This window comes from Ranitomeya variabilis, chromosome 2 (assembly GCF_051348905.1).
Source record: "Ranitomeya variabilis isolate aRanVar5 chromosome 2, aRanVar5.hap1, whole genome shotgun sequence".
Taxonomy (NCBI): domain Eukaryota; kingdom Metazoa; phylum Chordata; class Amphibia; order Anura; family Dendrobatidae; genus Ranitomeya; species Ranitomeya variabilis.
In genome coordinates, this window is record NC_135233.1 from 371,246,098 (window position 1) to 371,270,177 (window position 24,080).

A 24,080-nucleotide genomic window follows, 5' to 3' on the forward strand; every position below is an offset into this window, starting at 1 on the left:
CAAAATTTTTAACAAAACGCATAAAGAATTGCTGACGGTGCAAACTCTACAAACTCCTAATATCGTAAACCGCACACGACCAGATACAATGTGCGATTAATCTGCAGCGAAAAAGTTGTAACTGTTGTACAAAAAGTGAGTGCGAAACCCCCAGGCCAAACCCTTCGCCTCCTCTCCTGTGTCAGACCTGAGTTCACTCCCAGCCACCACCCCACTTCTCTGCTCTCTCCAATCCGCAGAGTCCGCCACCCCCAGCTCTGCTGCTGTCTCTTCCTGCCTGAACCTCAGAGCCAGCCCTCCTGCAGCCACTTCCCACCACCCCACATTCACATTACACTCTCTGCCTCTTTCGCTGCTGCAAAAAAAACCCAAACTTTTATTTATTTGTGGACTTGTGCACAAATCCAAAAGCAGAAATCTTCGAAGATTTGGCCAAGATGTCAGAGCAGGCTGATGTGGAGCTCTTTGTGAAGGTGAGGACAGCAAAAATGTTCTGGTTTCATTGTATGTGATGAGACTTCAGGGCTCCTCATTGTTTTGCAACAGGTGGTAAGTCGGGGAAAACTGGGCGACGATCACTATGATTAGGCTACAAATATGGCAAAATCCCAACTTTTCCAGGCTGATCTATCCCCGATCTCGTCGTTCCTGTGCGTCCGGTTTTCTCCAGGAAAGCTGGATGGTATCGTTCTGTGATGGTGGCAACACTTACCAGTCACGTTTCCATAAATGACAAATTTTAACGACTTTTTGGAAGAAAACGATTCTTCAACTTTTTAGCCCAAATTTTTCTTTTTATAGTGCGTAAATATGATCTCTGAATATTACAGCTAAATCTTCATTGTAGGTCCAGTGTGGGAGTGACGCTCCCTACGAGATGTTATCGTGGGGCCATTAGCGTCGGCAGCTACTTAGTGTTTGGCGCCAGGTGCTTTTCTGTTTTTGGTGGGGGGCTTATAATCCGACGTGCTGATTACTGCCATATAGGGCCTCCCCAATCTGAGCACGTGCCTGGGCCCGCCAAACTCTGTTAGGTGACCCTTATTTCACACCCCCAAAAATGGGGTGACCTTCTATCCTTGTGGCCTTCATGTCGCTTTTTAAAATTTTGACCCAAACTTTGCACCAAAATTTTGCTGGGCATTCATTCAAAAATTAAGGCTGTGTTCACATGTTGCGTATTTGGTGCACGTAAAATCCAAAGCATTTTTGCGACTTCCGCAAATTGGATGAGTATTGGCTCAATCTCATCCACAAGCGCCCTTTTTTTTCATCGGAGTGTCCATTTCTGTTGTGGAAACGCACCTTTTTAGGGTAGAATTTTTTAACCATGAGCATCCTAGATCCACTGACTAAACTGCTGACCTGCCCTTGTTTCGTACAGGGGCCCAAGATATAAGGGGCCACTACCGCCTCCAAATCAGCAAGCAGCTTCGCTCATAGACAGAGCTATTGTCCTGCAAAGGGCCCCTAAACTGTTCTAGCACAGGGGCCCTTTTCTGTCTGTGTCCGCCACTGGTTTCATTGAAGTTTTGTTGTTTTGTTTTCTGGTGCATTTTCCGTTAAAAAAAAAAAAAAAAAAGTAAATACCTGCAGATTTCAGTTTAGAAATCTGTGGGTAAAATCTGCACCAAAGAGGCAACGTGTGAACCTAGCCTAAATTTGCAACCCTAGCTGTGCATCTACCTGCCCTGACAGCTCCCTTCACCCCTGAGTTGGCGGTAAATGCTGGTGTCGTGGTTGAAACTTTTTTCTTATTTTCTTAAGGTCTTCAGTAATCTAATGTAATACGGTGTTGGTTTTTTTTTTTTTTTTTTATGGGGGGGGGGCGGGGGTGTACGGTTTCAACAATTGACTATTACATGGTGATGAGGGTACCAAAAATCCCTTTGTATAACATCTATAATTCTTGTGCACATCTATGACTCCAGTAAAATGCAAACAGCCATGCAAATGGGTTTTTTTCTATGTAAAATATATCCAAAAACAGGTTAAAAAAAAAAAAAAAATCAGTATGTGTCGCGTTATATCCGTGCGGATCCAGTGCACAGTTATTATAGGAGCTCTCTGTAGAGGAACAGGTTCGGGTTGTTAGTAGAGGGGGATGGGGGACGGTGGTAAATAATGAAAAAGCTGAGTGCACCTTTTCTGTCCTGTACGGACCAGCAGGGCAGGTCGAATGGTCTCGTACGCTAAGCTGCTGGCATGGCTTGATTTCGGGGTGTATGGTTATAGTTTATCTAACACTTTCATGAAATTTGCAGCAAAAGACAATATAACTATTCAGAAAGAGCATGGCTATTGGACTTGTCTGCTTATAATTTGCTGGGGGAAAAAACAAAACTTTTGCGCATAACAGCGCCACTCTTGTCTATAGGCGGTGTTCGGTATTGCAGATCATTCCCATTTAACTAAAAGCGGCTGAATTTGTTTTTTGTTTTTATTTTAAGGGGAAAAAAATCTCTTGCATTATAAGATAACCAGGAATTGGTAGCATCTGGAATCCGCTGATGTGGTGAGGGGGAAAAATGGCTGACACTGGTAGACACAGTCCAAATGGACCCTGGTGGCAGTTAAAGACCTGCTGGCTATTGGTTGCTCCAAAAAAGGTGGTAGACTGGCAGTGTCTTAAAGGGACCAGAGGAGCTTGCAATAATCGCTTGTTGAGTCTCCAAAAATTTGACCTGAGCATAGACTTCTTTGGAAAAAGAAGGTAGCCATGTGGAAGGGGTCATGGTTGTATAGGCCAAGATAACAAACGTAGCAGGTGTTATGAGGTCAATGAGATCTCCACTGTGAAAGGAAGGAGTCTATGGTCATTAGAGAGGGGCTATGTTCCAAGCATTGCTATTTGGTCCTATGGTTATGCTCCTGGATAGGAGAATTTTCCTTAGGTCTTCCTCAACAGCACTTGAAGGCCAAACCTGCTACCTCTGCCACTTTCCTACTAACCCAGTAGTAATGATCTGGTGAGACTCTGTGGTTCATACAAGGCCAGATGTGATGAGTCCGACCCCATATTACTCAGCTGAGAGTCTGACCTTGTATGACCCACTTCCCATTGATGATCTTACTAGAGATTTTCCATTTTTTTAGGAGAAAGATGATCTTTATGGTTTAGAAGGTCCAAGAATGGATGGAGATTTCTATAAATGGAAGCTAGATGTTGGTTATCGAGAGCTCCTTCTAAATTTGTGCTCTCCAACTCATCCAAGCTACAATTCCTAATATGCTGGGAGTTATAGTCTTGCAAAATTCAATGGCCACAGTTTTGAGACAACTTGTTGGCATTGAGACAACAGTTGTCATTTTTATCTCCTACCTCGTGATAAGGTGCTGGGGCATTAAGGGCACCGATACATATTGGATAACGATCAAAGAAACCTGCAAGTTTCGACAGGGCCAGCCGACCATCTGCTGTGTACAGGGTCTCACATTCGCTGATCCTTTTGTCTTCAGGGTTTGGGGGATATAAGCTGCAGAGGAGTCCGGCAGTGACTTTCTCCTCTCTCCCCGTTGGAAAACACAATGCCGAGCACCCATGTGTATTGTGATGTCAGGAGAAAGCAGTGTCTGGGCCAGCCTCGTCTGGCCAGCTTTACTCTTTATCCTTTCTGGATATTGCTAGTCGCTCGTCCATGGAAGAACATTTGCATGGTAAGCCGTCTGCATATGTGGTCTTTTATAGCCCTGAGGTGGTGGAACGGACAGGGACTTCTCCACTCTTGGTTGCACTGGCTTCTTGAGACGCAGTGTTGAATAATTTCTTTTGGAAGTTATGGATGAAATCTCATTCTCCAAAAATAGACAAGTAATTGCCAAACAAGAGGACATGCTTGGGAGTTTGTTTCCCAACAGTCGTAGAGCCTCAACTTTGTGGTTAGGCCGGTTTCACACTAGCATTTCTGTGCGCAGCGTAGGCCTGCGCATAGATCCCCATGCGTCTTGCGTACCTATATTTACCATTATACGCAGGGACATGCGTTGTATGCGGATGCGTCCCCGTGCGTCGTTTTGACGTGCCCGTCGAACGCAAAATCTATATTTATTGAAGACATTTTCTCATTGATGACAGTTGGTGCTCTTAAAATTCTATGGAGATGGGAGGAGCTAGAGGCCGACACGACATTCTCCAGAAATTGCAGTTCTCCATAGAACTTTATGAGCACCGACTCTAATGATCTGTAATCTCAGTAATGGGGAAATTTGTATACACTGAAGACACATTTAGCTCAGGAATTGAGAATTTTGAGCATAAATGTTCAGGAGGAGGAGAAAGAAGCAGATTTATCTAATCAGGAATTAGAAAGTTCATTTTCGCATGTACTATTGATTTATGGAATAAAAATAAATAAAAGGACGGATTACTCTTTAACTTGCCCTGCAATGATAAAGGGAAAAAAAATAAAGTTCTGAATATTGATTGAGCAGCGGTGAAGTTGTAAATCTCTGACCAGATTATCTCGTATTCTTATATATAAAGAACGGAAAGCCTAATCTGAGCAGATCGTCTTATAAACGGGCGCCTCGAAGATCGATCTTCTAAACATTAACTAAAGAAGGCATTAAAAATGACCAATTAAAGGGCAATTAAATTTAAAGGTACTTTACATGTTGATGTAATCGGATTGATCTAAAAATACAAAATTAGGACAATTTTCTTAAAAAAAAAAAATTCTCCTAATTGTCGTCATGCTCCTAAAACGTTTGACCGTTGATATTTTGCAGCAGAGAATCACTTTCAGACTTATCCTTAGGGGAAACAGTCAGCAATGAGGGTACTAATTTATTTTTGTGGTTTCCAACTTCCATTTTGAAAACTACAACTCCCAGCATGTCATGACATTCTACGGAATTGAGAAGATTCTGCATCGATCACCCTGCGCGGGTTTTGGACTTTTTGTCCCCCCAGCCGGACCGCGCTCCGTGCACAAAGAACCTGCAGTACTGTATTGGGAAAACTCCCCTTCAGCAAATATTAACTTACAAGCCCTACAGCCGGGACGGACATTACAGGAGCCGGTTTGTTTGTGGTTTTTTTTTTAAATTTATTTATTTATTTTTTTGGTTACCAACCAGTAAGAACTAAACATTCCAAAAAGTTTAACCTCTCCCCTGCCCTGTCTGGTTGATAGTGTAAAAAAAAACAAAAAAAAAACTATAATTCTTTTTTCTGGAGAGGAAGCAGATTGTTCTTGAATGACACACAGTTTATAAGTAAGGGGGAGTAATGGTGCAAGACTGTTCTGGAGGGGGATGAGATAATGGGGCCACTTCCTGTGAGAACAGCTGCCCGAATCCTACAGGAAGTGTGATCTATCTATAAACATCCTGTTCTCGCATACCAAGGCCGCGGTTGTACTCCGGCCTCGGCCCCCTGGGCCCTTATTTGTTACATTTGCCATTTCTGTTCCACGAAAATAATCGCAAACTCTTAAACGCCTGATTTTGGTTCTACATAGATCCACATTCCCTTGCTGTGTTCGTAGTTGTTGCTCCTGCAGCCTCCACTAGAGGCAGCTTTCTGCAGACAGATTGGAGTGCATTTTCTTTTGTGAGCTCCCCCTAGTGGTGGCTGCAAGCGGACAGAAATGTAACATCTAGCTCCACGGAGAATGGAAGCAAGAGATTTAGAGATCTGTAGCAGAAAGAGAAAACTCCGTCATATGTATTGATATGATATAGCACGGAAGGTTGGAGCTGTTTAGGTAATTATTTATAGAAGTTCTTCTCCATTGTTGCTTTCTTTGAAGCCGCACTTCTTGGCTTTCCCAACATTATCTACAATGAAAACCACTGTTCAAGCGCTAGTTTCCCAGTTGTCTGGTGCGTACTCACGGAAGAGGAAACTAGCACATGCACAGTGGGTTTTTTCAGAGGTCGCAGACAGACGTCTCGTTACCTTTCCCTTCTTTGTGGCCACATAATTGGTGGGCTCTTGGGGTAATCGAATAGGAAATGCCAACCAGGAGGCTTGCGCTCTATAGGTTTGTTTCATTACGGAGTCGGTAGCCTTCCATTTTGGGAAGGAATAGAACCTGAGTCTCTGACATCCTAAGGCCTTGTTCAGACGAGCCTATAACCAGTCTGCTTATGTCACGGGCCACACCTGGTTGACCATGCGACTAAAATATAGCCAGTGCACTACAGCACATTGCTGATTTTTCCACATAGAAGGATGGTCTGCCTGGAAAAAAAACCTGCATCTTCCCCTGCTTTGGTCCATTTTAAAAACCAAAATAATGCATACAACATAAAGGTAGCTCCGACACCCTGTCCAAAATGCGGAGTTGCAAATGGAGACGTTCTCCAGCCCAATTTCCATTAAGGCCGTCTCTTTGGCAGCCATGTGCTCCAGCAGACAATGCAGAGGAGCTGGAGACACCGATCATACAGTTATGATGCCATTAGATACCAGCCATATAGTGCTGTGAACATCATATACATGGGGCTGGGTAGGTACGACTAACGTTTTGCACCAGTGCCATACAGCTATTGTACTGTGTAGGTGAACATACTTTACTATTGTATCTTGGTGTGATACTAGCCTCGAAGAATCTTTCCGAGAGACCTCACCCCGCCATCAGGACAGATTTGCAGCACCTTAACTGTAGTACAATTGAAGAATGTTCATATTGAGGTTATAGGCACAGATCGCATGCCAAAAAGGTTTCTGTGTGTAAATCATATGATTAAAAGGCTTGTATTTGATACCTTTTATGGATGCATTATTTGACCTTCTCAAGAGTTGTACTCAAAATTGGAGAAACATCTAATCTGGGTTGTCTCATGAATACAATGTTGGGAAATAAGGACATGATATGAGGGGTTGTCCGCTTGGGAACACCTCCCACAGGCAAGAGCTACTGTCTTAACACGGCTCTTGCACTGTTGTGATCAAGTCATCCACGTATGGTCAGATATTCCTCTGACCGCCATGTAATCTTACGTTTTCTGGCTAACTAGTGGCTTCCCATTCCAAAATCGTGTGATCGTCAGGGGCCCTAGTAACTGGGCGGTGGCAATCGGCTGATCATGTTGACAACTCCTATAGACTTGCCCCACAAAAAACGGTACTGATATAAGGTATTACTGACCTTGTGTATTTTAGACTAGCTTGTGTAGTCGAATCTGAAGAACGAAATAGAATTTCCAGACTATGGTGAATCATCATAAAGGAGATGACACATTGGAAAATAGAGCCAGGATTCAGCTGTAATCTTTAAGGGATATTTCACAAGATGTATGACTATCTCAGATCGGTGGTAGTCTGTGAGCTCAACCTGCCAGACTCGGTTCCACTGTCTCAGTGGTTTCTGTGATGTCCGGATAGACTCCGGGTCTTCAATCTGATCTCCACAGCCTCGTATGTGCCTATGAGGCTGTTGAGTTTTTTGGCTTGGAAGACTCGTGGCTGGTCTGGACATCATAGTCCATTCTCTGTCCAAGAATGCCAAGTATGTGAATGAAAGTTATGATATTTTAATTCTCCCAGTCAGGATGTTGGAACTACAGAATATAGGCTGCCAATTACAGTCTGTATTCTGCGATCTATGTAATGCGTACAGTCACCTAATTGATGGATGTCTGGGCCACTTTCTCCCCTCTAATCCTTTTATCTCAGAATGCCTTAGATGACCCCAAGCTTACTGAGATGGTATTCTGGGGTTGTCCTTAAAGGCTCCACCATGAAAATCCTGAATGTGTCATTTATTACAATTCAGATTGATTTATTTTTTTACCTTTTGAAAGAGGTGCCATTCCGGCACCCAAACGCATTGCTTAATACAAATTTTAATTTCATACCATCAAGGATTCTTCATTTCCGAAACGGCAGCCAAGGTAACGTAATCTCTCCACTAAAGTGAATTATGACAGTTCAGACTTACTCATGGCCTTTCTGTGACTTTATCGTGCACTTTCTTTTCTTGATAAAGAAGCGGCATCCCCTTGTCATAAATGCCTTAGTAATGACTGTACCTCCATTCATGGGTAGTTCCTTCCCTGTATTTAATCCCATGTTCAAAGTATTACTTGCTCAATCAAAAGGGCTTCCATCACTTCTGCCTTGGCCTGCTGTAACCTCTTAGATGGGTCAAATATTTGTTTTCCAAAAGGGATGTTCTCCAGCACCAAAGGAAAATAGTTAAAACTTAGCCTTTACTCATAAAGGATAAAAAGAAATGGGAGAATGTACATATTAAAAAAGAAAACCCATAATGGTTACGTATTTCAGGTAGAAAACCCCCTTCATCTTACCTGATTTTGAGTTTTTTGGTTTTTTTATTACTCTTAAGAACTATAACTTTTGTAATACATTGTCATAAGCAAACCCTGTAAGGTGATCACTAGAGTTCCACAGCTTAAGACGCTAAAATGTATGGGCACCTTTTACCTCAAGAACATCAGTTTACACCAGTGGCGACCAACACATTACTTTAACCGGACTCTCTCATGTGATTCATACCGCCCGGACCACAGGCAGCCTGAATTGGAGACTTTCTGACTTACAAATATTCATGTCTTATTCTAGCGTTTCAGAGAAAACATTTGAAGACAGGAGCCAGGAACGAGGGTTGATTCCCCGCAGACTCTAACTAGATTGATGGGTCTCTCCCTGTGTGTGTGTATAAAGGAGTCAGTCTCTGGATAAGCTGAGGTGTTTAATTCCTGTTGCAGCACTGAAGTTTCCCACTGATGAAGTTCAAGAGTGCTATTTGTTGTGCCTTTTCCCACCTGTTTTGTCTTGCCTTCCTTGTGTTGTCGTATTGGGACTAGTGTCTCACTGCTCTAAACATTAGTCAGGGTGAATTCAGGGCCAGTGATTGCGCACGGGGCAAGGACTCGTCTTGGGACGACAGCGAGTGCTAGGATCTGACTCGGGTGTTTATTAGGAGGTGACCCCCTCTTCCATCCCCTTATTGCCAGGGCCTTTCTAGTATATACCTACTGCAGTTCCCTTTGTGTTGCGCCTCACGCTTGGCATCTTCTCGCCACCAGCATGACAGTGAAACATTAATTTTTTTAATGTCGGACCCTTCCTCTGATTTGTGCTGCCCATGATTCTGACAGCAGGAAACTACTGACCAGTTCCTTTTTACGTGGTTCTTGAATTTGGATAATCCCAACTTGTTATAAGGGTTTCTTGATAATTTGACTACAAAATGTTCAGCAGTGATCTGTGGGAAAACATGAAAGTAATTTTTCAATTTCCTTATAGTGCCTCCACAATAATAATAATAAAAATAATGCAATACACCATACCCATATCATCGGGTTGGTACAGCACAGGACGGGTCCTCCAGGGTGGGAGACACTCTTTGTAGCCACTCTTCACTGACCGAGAGATGAGAATCTAGAGGTCCCACCTCTATTTCAAAATTCACTTATAGGATATGGGAGAATGGTTTTCTAGACCAGACAACCCCCATAATACCAGCATTTTCAGTAACTGATGCCATCTGATGAACTCTAATTCCCACCGAAAAAAAGAAAAAGCGGTTATGTGGAAAGTCCCTTTGACTCAACGTCTCATGTTTGGTGGTTTTGGCTGCTGCTGGGACCTTTTTAGTAAAATTGGGGGGGGGGGGGAAATGTTTGCAAAATGTTAGGTTTCAGGAAGCGTGTGTAAAATTCATCCGGTGTCTTCGTTCACAGGTGGCATTTTTCCAGTGTCTGACATTTTTGCATCCAACCATGTGTGAACGCCCGCATAAGTCAGTAAAATATCATAAGGGTTGGTTGTTTTTCGAGTAGAGCTGCCTGGACTTTACAGTACGTCACATGGCAATTTTGTCAAATTTAACATCCAAAGGTTGGACGAGATTGTCTGCTGTTTGGCTGAATCCACAAGCAAAATTTGCAGTAAACTGTTCACTGGTGCGGTTCTGTATGTGACAAGATCGGGATCCGTAATGTGACGTGCACAGTCTTCTGTGGGCCCATAGTGTTCTTTGGGGAATGCCATATTATGGATGTTGTCTCCCAGAAAAGCAGAACTAATTCTTGTAGAGGCACCACATGGTGGCAATGAGGCCCTGTGAGGTGTCTGAATATCTACAGGGACTTAAATGGATCAGAACTTGGAATGTGTAATTTGGAAAGCCTTTTGCAAACCATTTTATGGCAGTGCCCTTTTATCTGGGGAGTCCTGTGTTTTGCCCGTTTATCCGGGGGAGACCTGCATGTTGTCTGGGAAAGGGAAAAAAAAATAATGGAGACTGGGTGTCAGTCTGGGTGAGCTCTTTTGAGGACACTTCAAGGAGGCCATGGTGCACGTGTATATAAGATGGGCGTGGGAATCCTTTTTTCTTTTATATTGCTTTTGTCAGCTTTTGAGAACTGGAGCTCTCCACTTGTGACCTGCTGTGTGTCTCCTATAAGTAAAGCCCCTGGGCAACATAGCTCTCCCTGTGTTGACACAGTAACAGGCCGTCGCCTTCTGCCGTTCTCGAATGTTTACTGAACATCATCATCGGTTACTCAGAATATTATCACGTCAGGGAAGGGCCGTTCATCTGCTCCAATCTAAGCCGAGCTTATTTTTAACTTCCGATATTGTCATTGCCAATTATCCTTAATATCCTGAAGTAAAACAAGTCACAGTTTTTATTCCTGGATATATGACTAGGGCTGCAAAAAATTTTATTTTTTTTTCCAATATTTGGACTTTAAACATTTTTAGTGCTTAGCCATTGTACCTGCCCGGTGGATGTTTTCGCTTGCTGATTTTCCTTCCCACCCATCACAGCCCAACTCGGTAACCTCTTAAATATCAGAAGATACTTAAGCCATGATCGCATGTTGCAGCCATGCTCCGGCGATTGCACCATTTTGGCTGTAACTTGTGAGCAAAGGAAAATCCACATCCAGTAAAACATGTGTAACACCCCAGGTAACCGGTTGTTACAGTGATGTTGCCTTCCCTTTGGGGAGGGTAATATCATGCTTGGAGGCAAGGAGGATTCCCTTTACCAGGTAAGGCTACTTTCACATTTGCGTCGGTACTCGCACGTCACAAAGCGTCGGCACGACGTACCGACGGAAGTTTGTCCTTTCACATTTATGTCTGTAGTCCCGGGGAGGAAAGAGAGTGAGTTCGAGATTTCCTGCTGGGCATGCGCAGTCAGAAACACTGGATACAACATACAGAAAAACGTTCCCTTGAACGTTTTTTGCAAAAGACGGGCCGTCACATTTCGCAGGATCCAGTGCCCGGCGGACAAAACGTGAGTCGCTTGTCGCTAATACAAGTCTATGGGGAAAATGCAGGATCCTGCAATTTTTTTTGCGTGATCTTTCATTTTCAAAAATCGATGTATTGCGACGGCAGAGGAAAAACGGAAATGTGAAAGTAGCCTAACGCACATACATGCAACACATTCTGAATCCAGGCCAGAAGGGGGGGCTCTGAACCCGGATTCAGGGAAGCTTCCCCAACTTTATGTATTCTGGTCTGGAGGAGGAGTTAAACAGTTGGTCCACGGAGACCAAAGGAGAAGGAAGTCTGGAGCAGACAGTGAGTAGAGAGAGTGGAGCCGTGCAGCCAGGACTGAGCTGCAGCTCCAGGAACGGAAGATAACCCGAGGGGTTGTGTGGTGCCCCAGGGTCCTGGCCGTCACAGTGGCATTGCTCTCCTTATGGGGAGAGTGATGTTACGTTTGGAAGCGATGAAGGATATCTCTTTATCAGGTGATCACCATACACACAACATGTTCACACTCCAGGCCACAAGGGAGCTTTTGATCCTATTTCTAGGTGACTCCCCTGCATATGCATATATATTGTGTTTTGGAGGGAAAGTTAGTCAGATAGTGCCAGGAAGCAGACTGGAGCAGTCTGAGGCAGGAAGAACGTATGAGGAGCTGTGCAGCCACGAGAAAGTGCTGCAGCTCCTGCAGAGAGATACAGAAGGAAAGAACATCGTTCAGTGAGAGTGAAGCACAGGAGAGTGATATCAGGTGAGACCAGCTGCGAACAAGGTGCCTCTCTCTGAAGCGCAGATAACCGGTAGCCGGCATACCGAGGTTGTAAGGGACTCTAGACTTACAGCAGAGACCGGCAGGACAGCTGAACTGCAAGTTACCTGTCCGCCACACACACCTGAAGACACAGTAACACATAGAGCCCGGGGCGTGATAAAGTCCCTGTAAAAAGGCTTGTTACCTGTCATACAGGTATTGTCCTATCCTATATGGAGGACAGAGAAGAACAGTGAGGACCTTATCAGAACCCATAGGCAGTATGGGACTACAACACCACCGCGCTAGAGGAAGACCTTTAACTCCACCTGGTAAAGGGGACTCTGGATTCGCTTCCAAGCCGGCCGGACTCTGCCTGCCCTGTGATCTGGTACCCTGGACTGTGGATGCCTGAAGTCTTCAATAAACCAGGTAAAGAGACTGCAAACCTGTGTCCTTGTTCTTTACTGCACCATTCACCATCTTCCATCTACACACCGGGAGCCCTGGGGATATACTTCACCTGTGGGAAGTTGTACCATCTAGCTGCCATAACATCACCCCAGAGGACCCCTTAAAGCAGCGTTGGTCCCCACTGACCAAATTCCACAGGTGGTGTCGCGAACATAAACTTTATTCAAAACCCCCTTTTACATGGGCGCCCAGGGCCACGGACCGGGTCGCCACGTTACATCCCCTGTGAACGCTGGACCCGGTACCCCACGGCCCTGGCGGGCGACTCAGTTGTATGTCAGTGAGCATCAGAGGAAAGAAGCACAGGAGCAGGAAAGGGCTCAGAGGGGAACTGTGATTGGGCACCCTCAGCCGAAGCGCAGGCATCGGGAGCCTGAGGCTGTGTTGTACTCCAGGTCGCACAGCAGAACCAGAGGGTAAAGGACTTTATGTAATTTGCCCGCACCCACACCTGAAAAGGGCAGCAGTACACAAAGAGCCCGGGTCATGATAGAGACCCTATAAAACGGCTCACACTGCCTACCATGCAGGTGACTGTCCCAGGACAGGAGAGAGAGGACTTTGTACGGAAGCCACAGGCAGCAAGGACCTCGCATACGAGCGCGAGTAGGAAGGCTTACGGACCTCACCTGGGAGAGGGATCACCTTTGCCTCCAGGCCGTCCGGACCATATCATTACCTGTCCCTGGTACCCTGGACTGTGGCCTGCTACCACCAGTAAGCCAGGTAAAGAAGTTACAACCTTGTGTCCTCCATTTATTTACCGGCACTACACCATCCTTGCCATTCACATTGGGAGCCCTGGGGACCCCGCTTCAACTGTGGGAAGCGTCACCATCTTTGCTGCAGTAACATCACCCCAGAGGACCCCTTTAAGCAGGGCCAGTCACCTCTGACCGAGAACCACAGGTGGCGTCACGAATACAAACTTTATTACAAATTCCCTTAAAAGAACTTGGCATTTTAATTGGGCGCCCAGGGCCACGGACCGGGCTGCTGCCACCTTGACCACCCCTTTAACTGCGACCGGACCCAGTACCGAGTATCCCCACTGCCCTGGCGGGCGACTCACATGCACATGGTCATATTATGGGTCTGTAATATGGCTCCTCTTGAAATCTGTGCGCCTGTCATGTGCCTTTTTGTGTCTTAACTTTCATGTGGCGGCGAAATGAGTATCCAATGGATTAAATATAGAAATAATTGGCATGCTCCATGATATTCAGGGGTATTGGGGGCGCACACACTAGGGTCAGTGGGTCTATAATATGGAACTGTACGAACATTGAGTGGCTGGTAAGTTTCATGTGAAATTGAGGCCAGAATTCACATATTTTAGCAGTTGATTTTGCAGTAGGCAAGTGGAATGGGGGCATCTAAGGTCTTTTTGTATGACTGCGCATAATGAAGTTTTTTTCCAGAAATTGCACCTCCTTTGCCTTTGATTTGCCTGGTATTAGAGTTTATCCCCATTAATTTGCCATCTTTTTAGCACTAATAAAAATAATCAGCTCCTACTTGGCAAGGGCCACGTTTCCAGGACATCCCTTTGACCTCTCAGAATCTTCCACAATTAGGTTTATATGATGTGGCGCAGGTCTTCCTGTCTGCAGTCCATTTCCGGACCTGATTGTCTATTGCTCGAGCGTAACACAAGGATTTTACTATGCTTCTCCCCTCCTCACTTTGCGCCACTGGCCGTCCATCATTATGTACTGCTGGGCAGATGTAGAAGTCATTGATCAGTTCCACATGTATTAGAAAAAACTAGATCTGTCTTCTTAGTCTGTAGAATTAATATTACTAGAAAACTCTTAGTCTGGTCCTCCAAATTGGCCATGACGGATTAAGTTCTATCCCCATTACACAATAGAAGTCGGTTGAACCTGGGCTGAGATTTGCTTCCATTCCCCTGTCCCTCAACCGATTATCTGGGAGTTAAAGATGGGCGGTTGGAATTGGATCTCGCAATCCTTTTTTTACTTTGAGAGGAGATAAGGGTTCGGCGAGCGGCCCTCTTGGAGAACACCCAAGCACTTTTCATGGCCTACGGTAAAGCGTCACTTCATGAAAACATTGCTGGTAGTTTGTCCGACTGATTCTCATGTCTTATCGCTCTGTGGTTTTGGCAGACATTAGCAAACAGAAGCTGTTCTCCAGAACCATCAGACTGTTTACTGTTCCTTAAAAGGAGTTCTTCATGAATTGGAAAACAAATTGAGAGGAAATGTCAGTATGAGAGAGGGGGAAAAAAAAGGCTGCCATCTTGTTACACTGGCAGAAGCCTGTTCCTGCATGCTAACGGAACAGATGCCTGTGAGCATGTGCAGTACGAAGCTCCGCTGCCGTGACCAGGAGATGACAGCATGTGGTGTAGGTTAAGATATCTCTAGGTCACAGAAGCGGAGCTTCCTACTGCACATGTCCCATTTGTCGCTCTACTTCGTCGCTCGGCGCTCTTCTTGGTAGCTCGTTGCTCTTCTTGGTCGCTCACCGCTCTACTTCATCACTCGCCACTCTTGGCCGCTCTACTTCGTCGCTCGCCGCTCTTCTCTCAGATGAAGACGCCATTGTTGACCTTGGCAGACAATGAGAAGTTTACTTTGATACATCTAGCTTTCATTTGCTAATTTTTCAGATTCACTCTCCATCGTGAGCCTTGTTTGACCATACCCTTACTAAGGAGAATATCAGGGATGTGAGATCCTTATCAGAAGTGAAGGTCTTATTTACTTTCCTCTCCATGTTGGGAGCTGCCTTTGGCCGGGATTCCAGCTTTTGACAGGAAAGGTGTAATAATCATTGTCTTCTGGGAGGGGGAGCTCACACTTATGAGTAATCCGGCCCCTTATAAGAACAACTTTCAGCACTGACTTGCCCTTTCCTATGGGAGGAACCAGGCGATTTGGTGGGACACCACCCTATTTCAGATTTACTCAAGTGACCTCATCTCTTTGTAGGGTCTGGGTGTGGCGTGTGTACTTTCTTGCTCACAGCTATTTCTGTACGTAGATTGCTTATTTTTGCCTATTAAACAGTTAATGAGACATTTTTCGGTTTCTATGCCCTGGAGCCATAATACCATTTTAGATGGCTCTGCATTCTCCTAAAAGCACATTGTGTGTGTCAGTAAAATATATTACATGGCAGATGTCCAATGCCACTTCTGCATAACACACTACTCCACTCCCATGCAGTGGTCACACCTCCGTAATTATGAATGGTACATACATGAGGTTCCTTTCATTGATTTTTGTGAGGGTCTCCAAACTTTCCCCTGACAGATGATTCCATGGTGTGTGGAAAAAGGATCAGACATAATGAATTCCATCACCCAATCCATTTATTCTTGGGGAAGAACAGCCACCGCCATGGGAGTCTGGCAGTGGCTTACTCCCCTCTCTCCATTGAGAATACATGCACGCTTTGATGAATCGAGTGTGCGTGTGGTGGGAGGGGATCAGAAACAATTAGATATCACCCAAATGAGCTGACGGCTATTAAAGGTGTATGGGCTCCCTTACTGCTGTATTACTGGATTAACGTCATTAACTCTCCCATTTTATCCCCCTTGCTCAGATCTGTATAGGGTCAGACATAATCCCCACACAGGCTTGGTCCCATTAGGTCACTTTTGCGTATTGAGTTACTGAACCTAATCCAGTAGTTTAACATGGGTGTGGCCGACTGCAAATAGCTTCATTCCTGTCCTGGAGATTATTGACCGGACACGTAAAATATTTTTACAGCTCAATGCAATAGATTTTACATGCATTTTTTTTTTTTCTTAAAGGAATTTTTCTAGACTTAAGATATTGTTGATCGTTGATTGTTGTTCATTATCAGATCAACAGAGGTCAGACACACGGCACCCCCATGATCAGTTTGCGATGGTCGGAGAAGAATACGGCAGCTCTGTACACTATGCTGGGCTGCTCCCAGGTGCTGCAGATCAAGTTGTTTGTTTTTTTTTTGTTAGTTTTGCTTGCAGAAAAAAAAAAACCCAAAACAATTTAACTTTGAAAATTGTCCTGCCATTTAAGAATCTTTATGAAAACTGGTGGGGCACTGCAACTTTTAAGTAAACAGACCATGATGGTGCAACCCACCTAGTACTCGTTACCCTGTCAGTTCTTTCCATGGATGTCACCTTTTCACCTTTCTTAGTGTTTTATGCCAATAAGAGGATGTTTCCGTTTTACCCCCACCCCATCACAGCTGTTCAGAACCTATACACTTGCTCTTTTGCCCTCGCGCTCTTTTGCCCTCGCGCTCTTTTGCCCTCGCGCTCTTTTGCCCTCGCGCTCTTTTGCCCTCGCGCTCTTTTGCCCTCGCGCTCTTTTGCCCTCGCGCTCTTTTGCCCTCGCGCTCTTTTGCCCTCGCGCTCTTTTGCCCTCGCGCTCCTTTGCCCTCGCGCTCCTTTGCCCTCGCGCTCCTTTGCCCTCGCGCTCTTTTGCCCTCGCGCTCTTTTGCCCTCGCGCTCTTTTGCCCTCGCGCTCTTTTGCCCTCGCGCTCTTTTGCCCTCGCGCTCTTTTGCCCTCGCGCTCTTTTGCCCTCGCGCTCTTTTGCCCTCGCGCTCTTTTGCCCTCGCGCTCTTTTGCCCTCGCGCTCTTTTGCCCTCGCGCTCTTTTGCCCTCGCGCTCTTTTGCCCTCGCGCTCTTTTGCCCTCGCGCTCTTTTGCCCTCGCGCTCTTTTGCCCTCGCGCTCTTTTGCCCTCGCGCTCTTTTGCCCTCGCGCTCTTTTGCCCTCGCGCTCTTTTGCCCTCGCGCTCTTTTGCCCTCGCGCTCTTTTGCCCTCGCGCTCTTTTGCCCTCGCGCTCTTTTGCCCTCGCGCTCTTCCGCCCTCGCGCTCTTCCGCCCTCGCGCTCTTCCGCCCTCGCGCTCTTCCGCCCTCGCGCTCTTCCGCCCTCGCGCTCTTCCGCCCTCGCGCTCTTCCGCCCTCGCGCTCTTCCGCCCTCGCGCTCTTCCGCCCTCGCGCTCTTCCGCCCTCGCGCTCTTCCGCCCTCGCGCTCTTCCGCCCTCGCGCTCTTCCGCCCTCTCTGAATCTGATCCCTGTCTGAGAGCCATGGATCTTCGTTGCGCTGTATCAGGCCATGTGTTTGTGTGCCCATTGCTGCTCCAGTGTTTGGAGAAGACCTCTAGTCCATTCTGTAGGGATATGTGAAATGTATGTGACGTCTCGGTGATGGCTATTAATTTATATGTACTGATGTGCCAGTCAGTATATAGATGTAGCAGAGGCAGACTTAATATCCATCTCGCTGAAGTAGACTTTCCATCAGTTTCCCCTAAAACCCTTTTTGCACAGTTTTGTTTTCCGTCCTGCTCGACTCCGCACACATTGTGATCACATCTTTCTTCATCTTTGGCTTTCTCCATTTTTTTTTTTTTTTTTTCTCTGTACCCTCTTCTGCCCAAAACTTTAAATCTCTGATTTAATGCCTTCCATCTCTGCTTGCTGTGCTTTATCCAGCTTCTGCTTTTGCTGCTCCGTTCAAGGTTGGTAAGACTTGGGTGTGACCCTTGAAAACTCAGGAATTCACTAGGACGGACATGCCAAGTAATGGAGACAGGACTGGGTCTCTCCTACTCCTCCACGTCACCCTCACCCTCCTCCATGGCACCTTAGCTGCCTCCTTTGCACTTCTCAGCGGCACATTCCTCATTATTCATTATTTCTCCTCATTATTTGCTCTCACTGGCTCGATTCCTCTGTTCCCCCTCCTCCCTTTCTGCTTTCTCTGTTCTTCTCTTGCATAACAGGATTATTGTTAATGTGTAACGTAGAGCAGATATCTCCATGTTTCCACTTCTTCTAAATTCCAAATTTCTTTTTTTTCCCTCCTCCAGGCGGGCTCTGATGGACAGACCATTGGAAATTGTCCCTTTTCCCAGCGTCTCTTCATGGTCCTCTGGTTGAAAGGAGTCACGTTCAATGTCACCACTGTCGATATGAAAAGGTGAGGAACTGTTGGTGTCTAATCAAGAACTTTTAGGAACCTAAGTGGGCACAACCCTTCACCCTTACTGCCCTGGCCAGACCTTGTGATCCGGGTATGTGGAGCAGAAATGGTTGGCCAGTAGAGCTGAACAAAAGACTTGTGCTGCTCTGGTTTTAAGTATTGTTCGGTCCTCATTGCCATCTAGATGAGGGTAGTCCTCACATCTGCAGTTGGCATCCTCAGCAGCTCTTACACTTATTACACTCTGCGACGTCATGACATTGCATGGGCTTGTAAGTGTTAGATGCCAGTCACAGATGTAAAAACTGCCCTGATCCAACCATTGTGGAACACCAGACTGGACGCTGGATGAGGTCCCAACTCTATTGCCGGGAATAAAGGGGTCACCGATGACCTTTTGGCAATCGTATCCAACCAATAAGTAGAAAGGCGGCCAATGAAAACTAAGGGAATCGCGGACTTGGTTGTGCCCTGCTCCAATTAACCTTTGCAATATGGCACCAATATGGGAGCCTCCCACCATTTTTTTTTTTTCCAATAAACTAAATCAAGCAGCGCTTCCAGTTGTGGTACCACAGGGATATGACGAGAGGAGGTGGTACATTTTTTGCTCACCTCAGGTGGTTGTGCTGCAGGAACAACACCAAACAAGCGGCAGGTATCCACCAAGGAGTTCTGCTGCGCTTCCTATACCAATTTCCCGAGGAGTAACAGTACCAGAAGGAGCTGTAGAGACTTACGACAGAACCACCGAGAGGCGCTAGTAAGAGCTGCACTTATGAAAATCAGGTTAAATGATTATCGCAAATTGCGTAAAGAGGAGAGTTAATTAACCCCTAAACGACCTCTGATACACATTAAAATGGCAGCCGCTAAGGAGCCTTATTCCCTCATCGCTGTTTTCAGACGGTGTACAGGAATAAGGGTATATCGCCCTCCCCGCCCAAAGTTTTAAAAAATCTGCGGGATCTCAGCTAGGCAGCTGATGCCCTGGAAAACACAAATCGGGGCCAGATTTTCCAGTCCCCAATCATCTAAAAAAAAAAAAAAAAATTGTGCCCGGTATTAAAGGAGCTGTACATTACTAGGACAGCCCCTTCTTAAACTAAATGTTCCATCCCAATGAAATAATAAAGCCTATTCTTTCCTCCTGTGCCAGCGCCATTCCCATAGTCTCGGGGCTGTGATGTGGTGGAACGACACGTGTTGGCGGTGCCCAATGAGCGCTGGCATCACGGTCTCCACCTTCAGACAAACTGAACATATGAAAAGGAAGAGGGCCGCAGCTTATCATGGACTTCTTCATCATGTTCAGTTTGTCTGAAGGCGGAAACGGTGACACCAGCGCTCATTGGGCGCCGGCCATCACGTGTCGTTCCACCGCATCACAGCCCCGGGACAGTAGGAAGGGCACCGACATGGGAGGGAAATATAGGCTTTATTATTTTATGAGGAGCGAACATTTTAGTTTAGCAAGGGGTTGTCTTAGGCTACTTTCACACTAGCGTTGTGCACTGCACGTCGCTATGCGTCGTTTTGTAGAAAAAACGCTTCCTGCAAAAGTGCTTGCAGGATGCGTTTTTTCACCATAGACTTGCATTAGCGACGCAGTGCGACGCATTGCCACACGTCACAACCGTTGTGCGACGGTTGCGTCGGTCCGTCGCCACCAAAAAACGTTGCATGTAACGTTTTCTGGTGCGTCGAGACCATCTTTTCCGACCGCGCATGCGCGGCCGGGACTCCGCCCCCGCCTCCCTTCACATCACAATGGGGCACCGGATGCGTTGAAAAACAGCATCCGCTGCCCCCGTTGTGCGGAGCTTTCACTGCTTGCGTCGGTACGTCGCAACGACGCAATTCGTCGTGTGTCGTACGACGCTAGTGTGAAAGTAGCCTTAGTAGTGGACAACTCATTCCTCAAGCCACTCTGTTGTCCTCTAGTCCCTCCTGCTCTGTCCCCTGGTCCTCCGCCTAATTTTTTCTGAAAAAAAAAAGTGTCATGTGCAGTGCACCCGCCAAGATCTGCCGGCCAGCAAAAGGCATTTTTTCTATTGGTTACTTTCGATCAGTGATGGGGTCTCAGAATCCATGCGATCTGAATGTGTTCCTGAGTTATTACCCCATAAAGTGACACTGGTCAGATTTCAAAATTTGGCCTGGTCAGGAAGGTCAAAATTAGCTACGTCACTAAGGGGGTGAATGCATAGGCTTCCTTGATGCAAGAATGATTTGTTTATATCTCGACTCAAGGCCTTCTTCAGGCTTTATGTGGTATGTTTGCATACAAACTATTGTTCCCTGTTATCAGCCATTTTGGATAGGGGAGAGGCTGACCTTTGCATACATTGCAGCTCTGCACTTTTATGAGCGGTCAACCTGCCTAAAAGCAATAATAACAGTAGAAATGAGGGCAGTGCACAGAGCAGATCCCGGAGATGTGCTGTGTGTGATGAGACGCTGCCGTGAGTCACCCCTGTCTCTGCCCTCGTCCCCATTAGATGGTGGCTGCCTGCCATCAGCCAAAGCCATTCATTCAATCATCGGAAACCTTTTTTGGCCCTGCTGCTGTTCTCTTTTCCACGCTCAGTTTGCAAAATCAGTGAAGAAATAGAAGTATAGTTGTGAAAAGTTAAAGGGCGTGTACACTTTTGCAACCACGTGTGCCTCATGTCCAATGCATCCTAAAACAAGCTTGTCAAAAAGTAGGGTGTTTTTTTCATTTTTATTCAGACTATCGTTTTACGTATACAGCTCTTATGCAGACCTGTATGTCACCCTGGTTACAGACTACAAACAAAACCTTCTGTACTCAGGTTACACTCCTGCATCTGCCCCCTCTACAGATGGTAGGAGACAGGATGGAAAAAAGGGAGCTAATGCGTGACTACAGGATGTGTAGTTTTGCAACCAAAGTCTCTTTATAAAAATGTATATGACCTTTAGAGGGCAGCAGTTGCACACCCTTAATATTTTAAGAGCCTAGTATTATAAATGGAAGATGGGTGGTCTTTCAAGGTTTTTTTTCGGGGGGTCCAGGATCCTCATAGGCAGCAGTCCTGTGTTCCCTGAGAAAGATTACATCACTGTCACAGGGATCATGAATGTGTATGTGGAGTCGTGGAAAGTCTCACAGGCGGCTTCTGTATGTATGGGAGAATGGAGAAGGTCTCACAGGCGGCACCTCTATGTATGGGAGAATAGGGGAAGGTCTCACAGGTGGCACCTCTATGTATGGGAGAATAGGGGAAGGTCTCACAGGTGGCACCTCTATGGGAGAATGGGGAAGGTCTCACAGGCGGCACCTCTATGGGAGAATGGGGAAGGTCTCACAGGTGGCACCTCTATGTATGGGAAAATGGGGAAGGACTCACAGGTGGCACCTCTATGTATGGGAAAATGGGGAAGGACTCACAGGTGGCACCTCCATGTATGGGAAAATGGGGAAGGACTCGCAGTCGGCACCTCTATGTATGGGAAAATGGGGAAGGTCTCACAGGCGGCTCCTCTAGGTATGGGGGAAATGGGGAAGGACTCACAGGTGGCACCTCTAGGTATGGGGGAAACGGGGAAGGACTCACAGGCGGCTCCTCTAAGTATGGGGGAAATGGGGAAGGACTCACAGGCTTCACTTCTATGTATGGGAAAATGGGGAAGGTCTCACAGGCGGCTCCTCTAGGTATGGGGGAAATGGGGAATGTCTCGGAGATGGGCCCCTCTATATATAGGTCTCGCAGGTGCTACCATTATCTATTGGAAGCCACAAAAACCTCTCTGACATCCTTTTGGTCAGAAAACCAGGCTATAATCAGCCTATGTACAAGTAAGTATACCCACTCAAACTAGCATAGTGTTGCAAAGAGAAAAGAGAGTTATGCCAGGTATATATGGAGTAAAAATAGTATAAAGTTTATTAACACTTGAACAATAAATTACCAAAACAGTTATACACAAAAAATAAAGTGATACATGTGCAGAAAGTCACCCGGCAGGGTGTAAAGATCCTCCACAAATCCCCCACCGCTCAATGCCTATCAGTACTTTTGATGTAAAGTGCATGTGCATATTACTGTGGCATAGGTGGACATGCCTAACGCCACCCGGGACCCTAACAGAAACATAATCCTCAGATAGGGTAACAGTGAGTCCATGGGAGGCTGACAGACACTTACCACAAGCAGGGGTTTAGAGGAAATAGAGCCGGGTGTCCCGAGAAACCTCCCGACGCGCGTTTCGCGTCCCTAGATGTCCGCTTTCTCAAGGGAGTACCGGATCACTAACCAGCAGGACCTTATGAGGTCAAAGGATGCATCACGTGGTGGGTTTGGGCCAATCCGCGCGGTTATGTAGCGGCGCATGCGCACTGCGTATCCCAGGTCCTGAAGATGAGAGAAGAGAGAGCTCCTCTCGCACGCCTGGGGATTCAGTCTGATCACCGCGCGTGCGCGGTGGTGCGTGACGCTCCGTCGCATCTTCAGGACCTGGGATACGCGGTGCGCATGCGCCGCTACATAACCGCGCGGATTGGCCCAAACCCACCACGTGATGCATCCTTTGACCTCATAAGGTCCTGCTGGTTAGGGATCCGGTACTCCCTTGAGAAAGCGGACATCTAGGGACGCGAAACGCGCGTCGGGAGGTTTCTCGGGACACCCGGCTCTATTTCCTCTAAACCCCTGCTTGTGGTAAGTGTCTGTCAGCCTCCCATGGACTCACTGTTACCCTATCTGAGGATTATGTTTCTGTTAGGGTCCCGGGTGGCGTTAGGCATGTCCACCTATGCCACAGTAATATGCACATGCACTTTACATCAAAAGTACTGATAGGCATTGAGCGGTGGGGGATTTGTGGAGGATCTTTACACCCTGCCGGGTGACTTTCTGCACATGTATCACTTTATTTTTTGTGTATAACTGTTTTGGTAATTTATTGTTCAAGTGTTAATAAACTTTATACTATTTTTACTCCATATATACCTGGCATAACTCTCTTTTCTCTTTGCAACACATTATCTATTGGAGTAAGAGAAGCCACCTGTGAGACCTTCCCCAATCTGTGGAAGAATGGGGAGGCGCCTGTCCATTTTTGCATAGTAAACGAAGAGATGACTTGTATGGATTTCATCCTTCAGATCTGTTACAGAACGCTCACTTGTCCACAGTCCCTATTTTGCCGGAACAGTCCAAGAAACGAACTGCAAAATAACGTCCAAAACTGTGTGAGTAAAAGGTATATTAAGTATGCAGCAAGAGGAAAAGGTTGGAGAGCCCTTTATCCAGTTAAATGGGGGCCCAGAAGTTGGACCTCCCCCATCTCTCCGCCATTACGGTATATTATGCGGATCCTTCTTCGTTTCGTCAATGTTACTGTCACAACCTGTTCTATAAATTACACTTTAATGCTCCGAGATCCGGTTTTACAGGTTTTGCGGCCTGTACGAAGTATGCAGTGGTATAATCGCACTCATACAACGATCTTAGTATAATTCTAATTTGCCCTTTTTATTTCTTAGGAAACCAGAAATCCTAAAAGATATCGCACCTGGAGCTCAGCCGCCTTTCCTATTGTTCCGAGGAGAGGTCCGAACAGACACCAATAAGATAGAAGAGTTCCTGGAGGAGATCCTGGCCCCGCCAAAGTATGTATATGGGTCACAAGCGGTTAAATGTTCTTATAGACAGAGT

General features: G+C 46.2%; 1 protein-coding gene across 1 annotated transcript in view; it reads left to right on the top strand.

Annotated features, from left to right (window-relative positions):
• The first annotated feature begins 206 nt into the window (after positions 1 to 206).
• Positions 207 to 24,080, top strand: part of CLIC1 (chloride intracellular channel 1) — a 42,916-nt gene continuing 19,042 nt past the window's right edge. Inside the window, exons 1-3 of the mRNA XM_077285925.1 lie at positions 207 to 473; positions 18,284 to 18,393; positions 23,909 to 24,034. Of these exons, the coding sequence (XP_077142040.1) occupies positions 438 to 473; positions 18,284 to 18,393; positions 23,909 to 24,034 (272 nt within the window). The 5' untranslated portion in view covers positions 207 to 437. The remainder of the gene's footprint in view (positions 474 to 18,283; positions 18,394 to 23,908; positions 24,035 to 24,080) is intronic.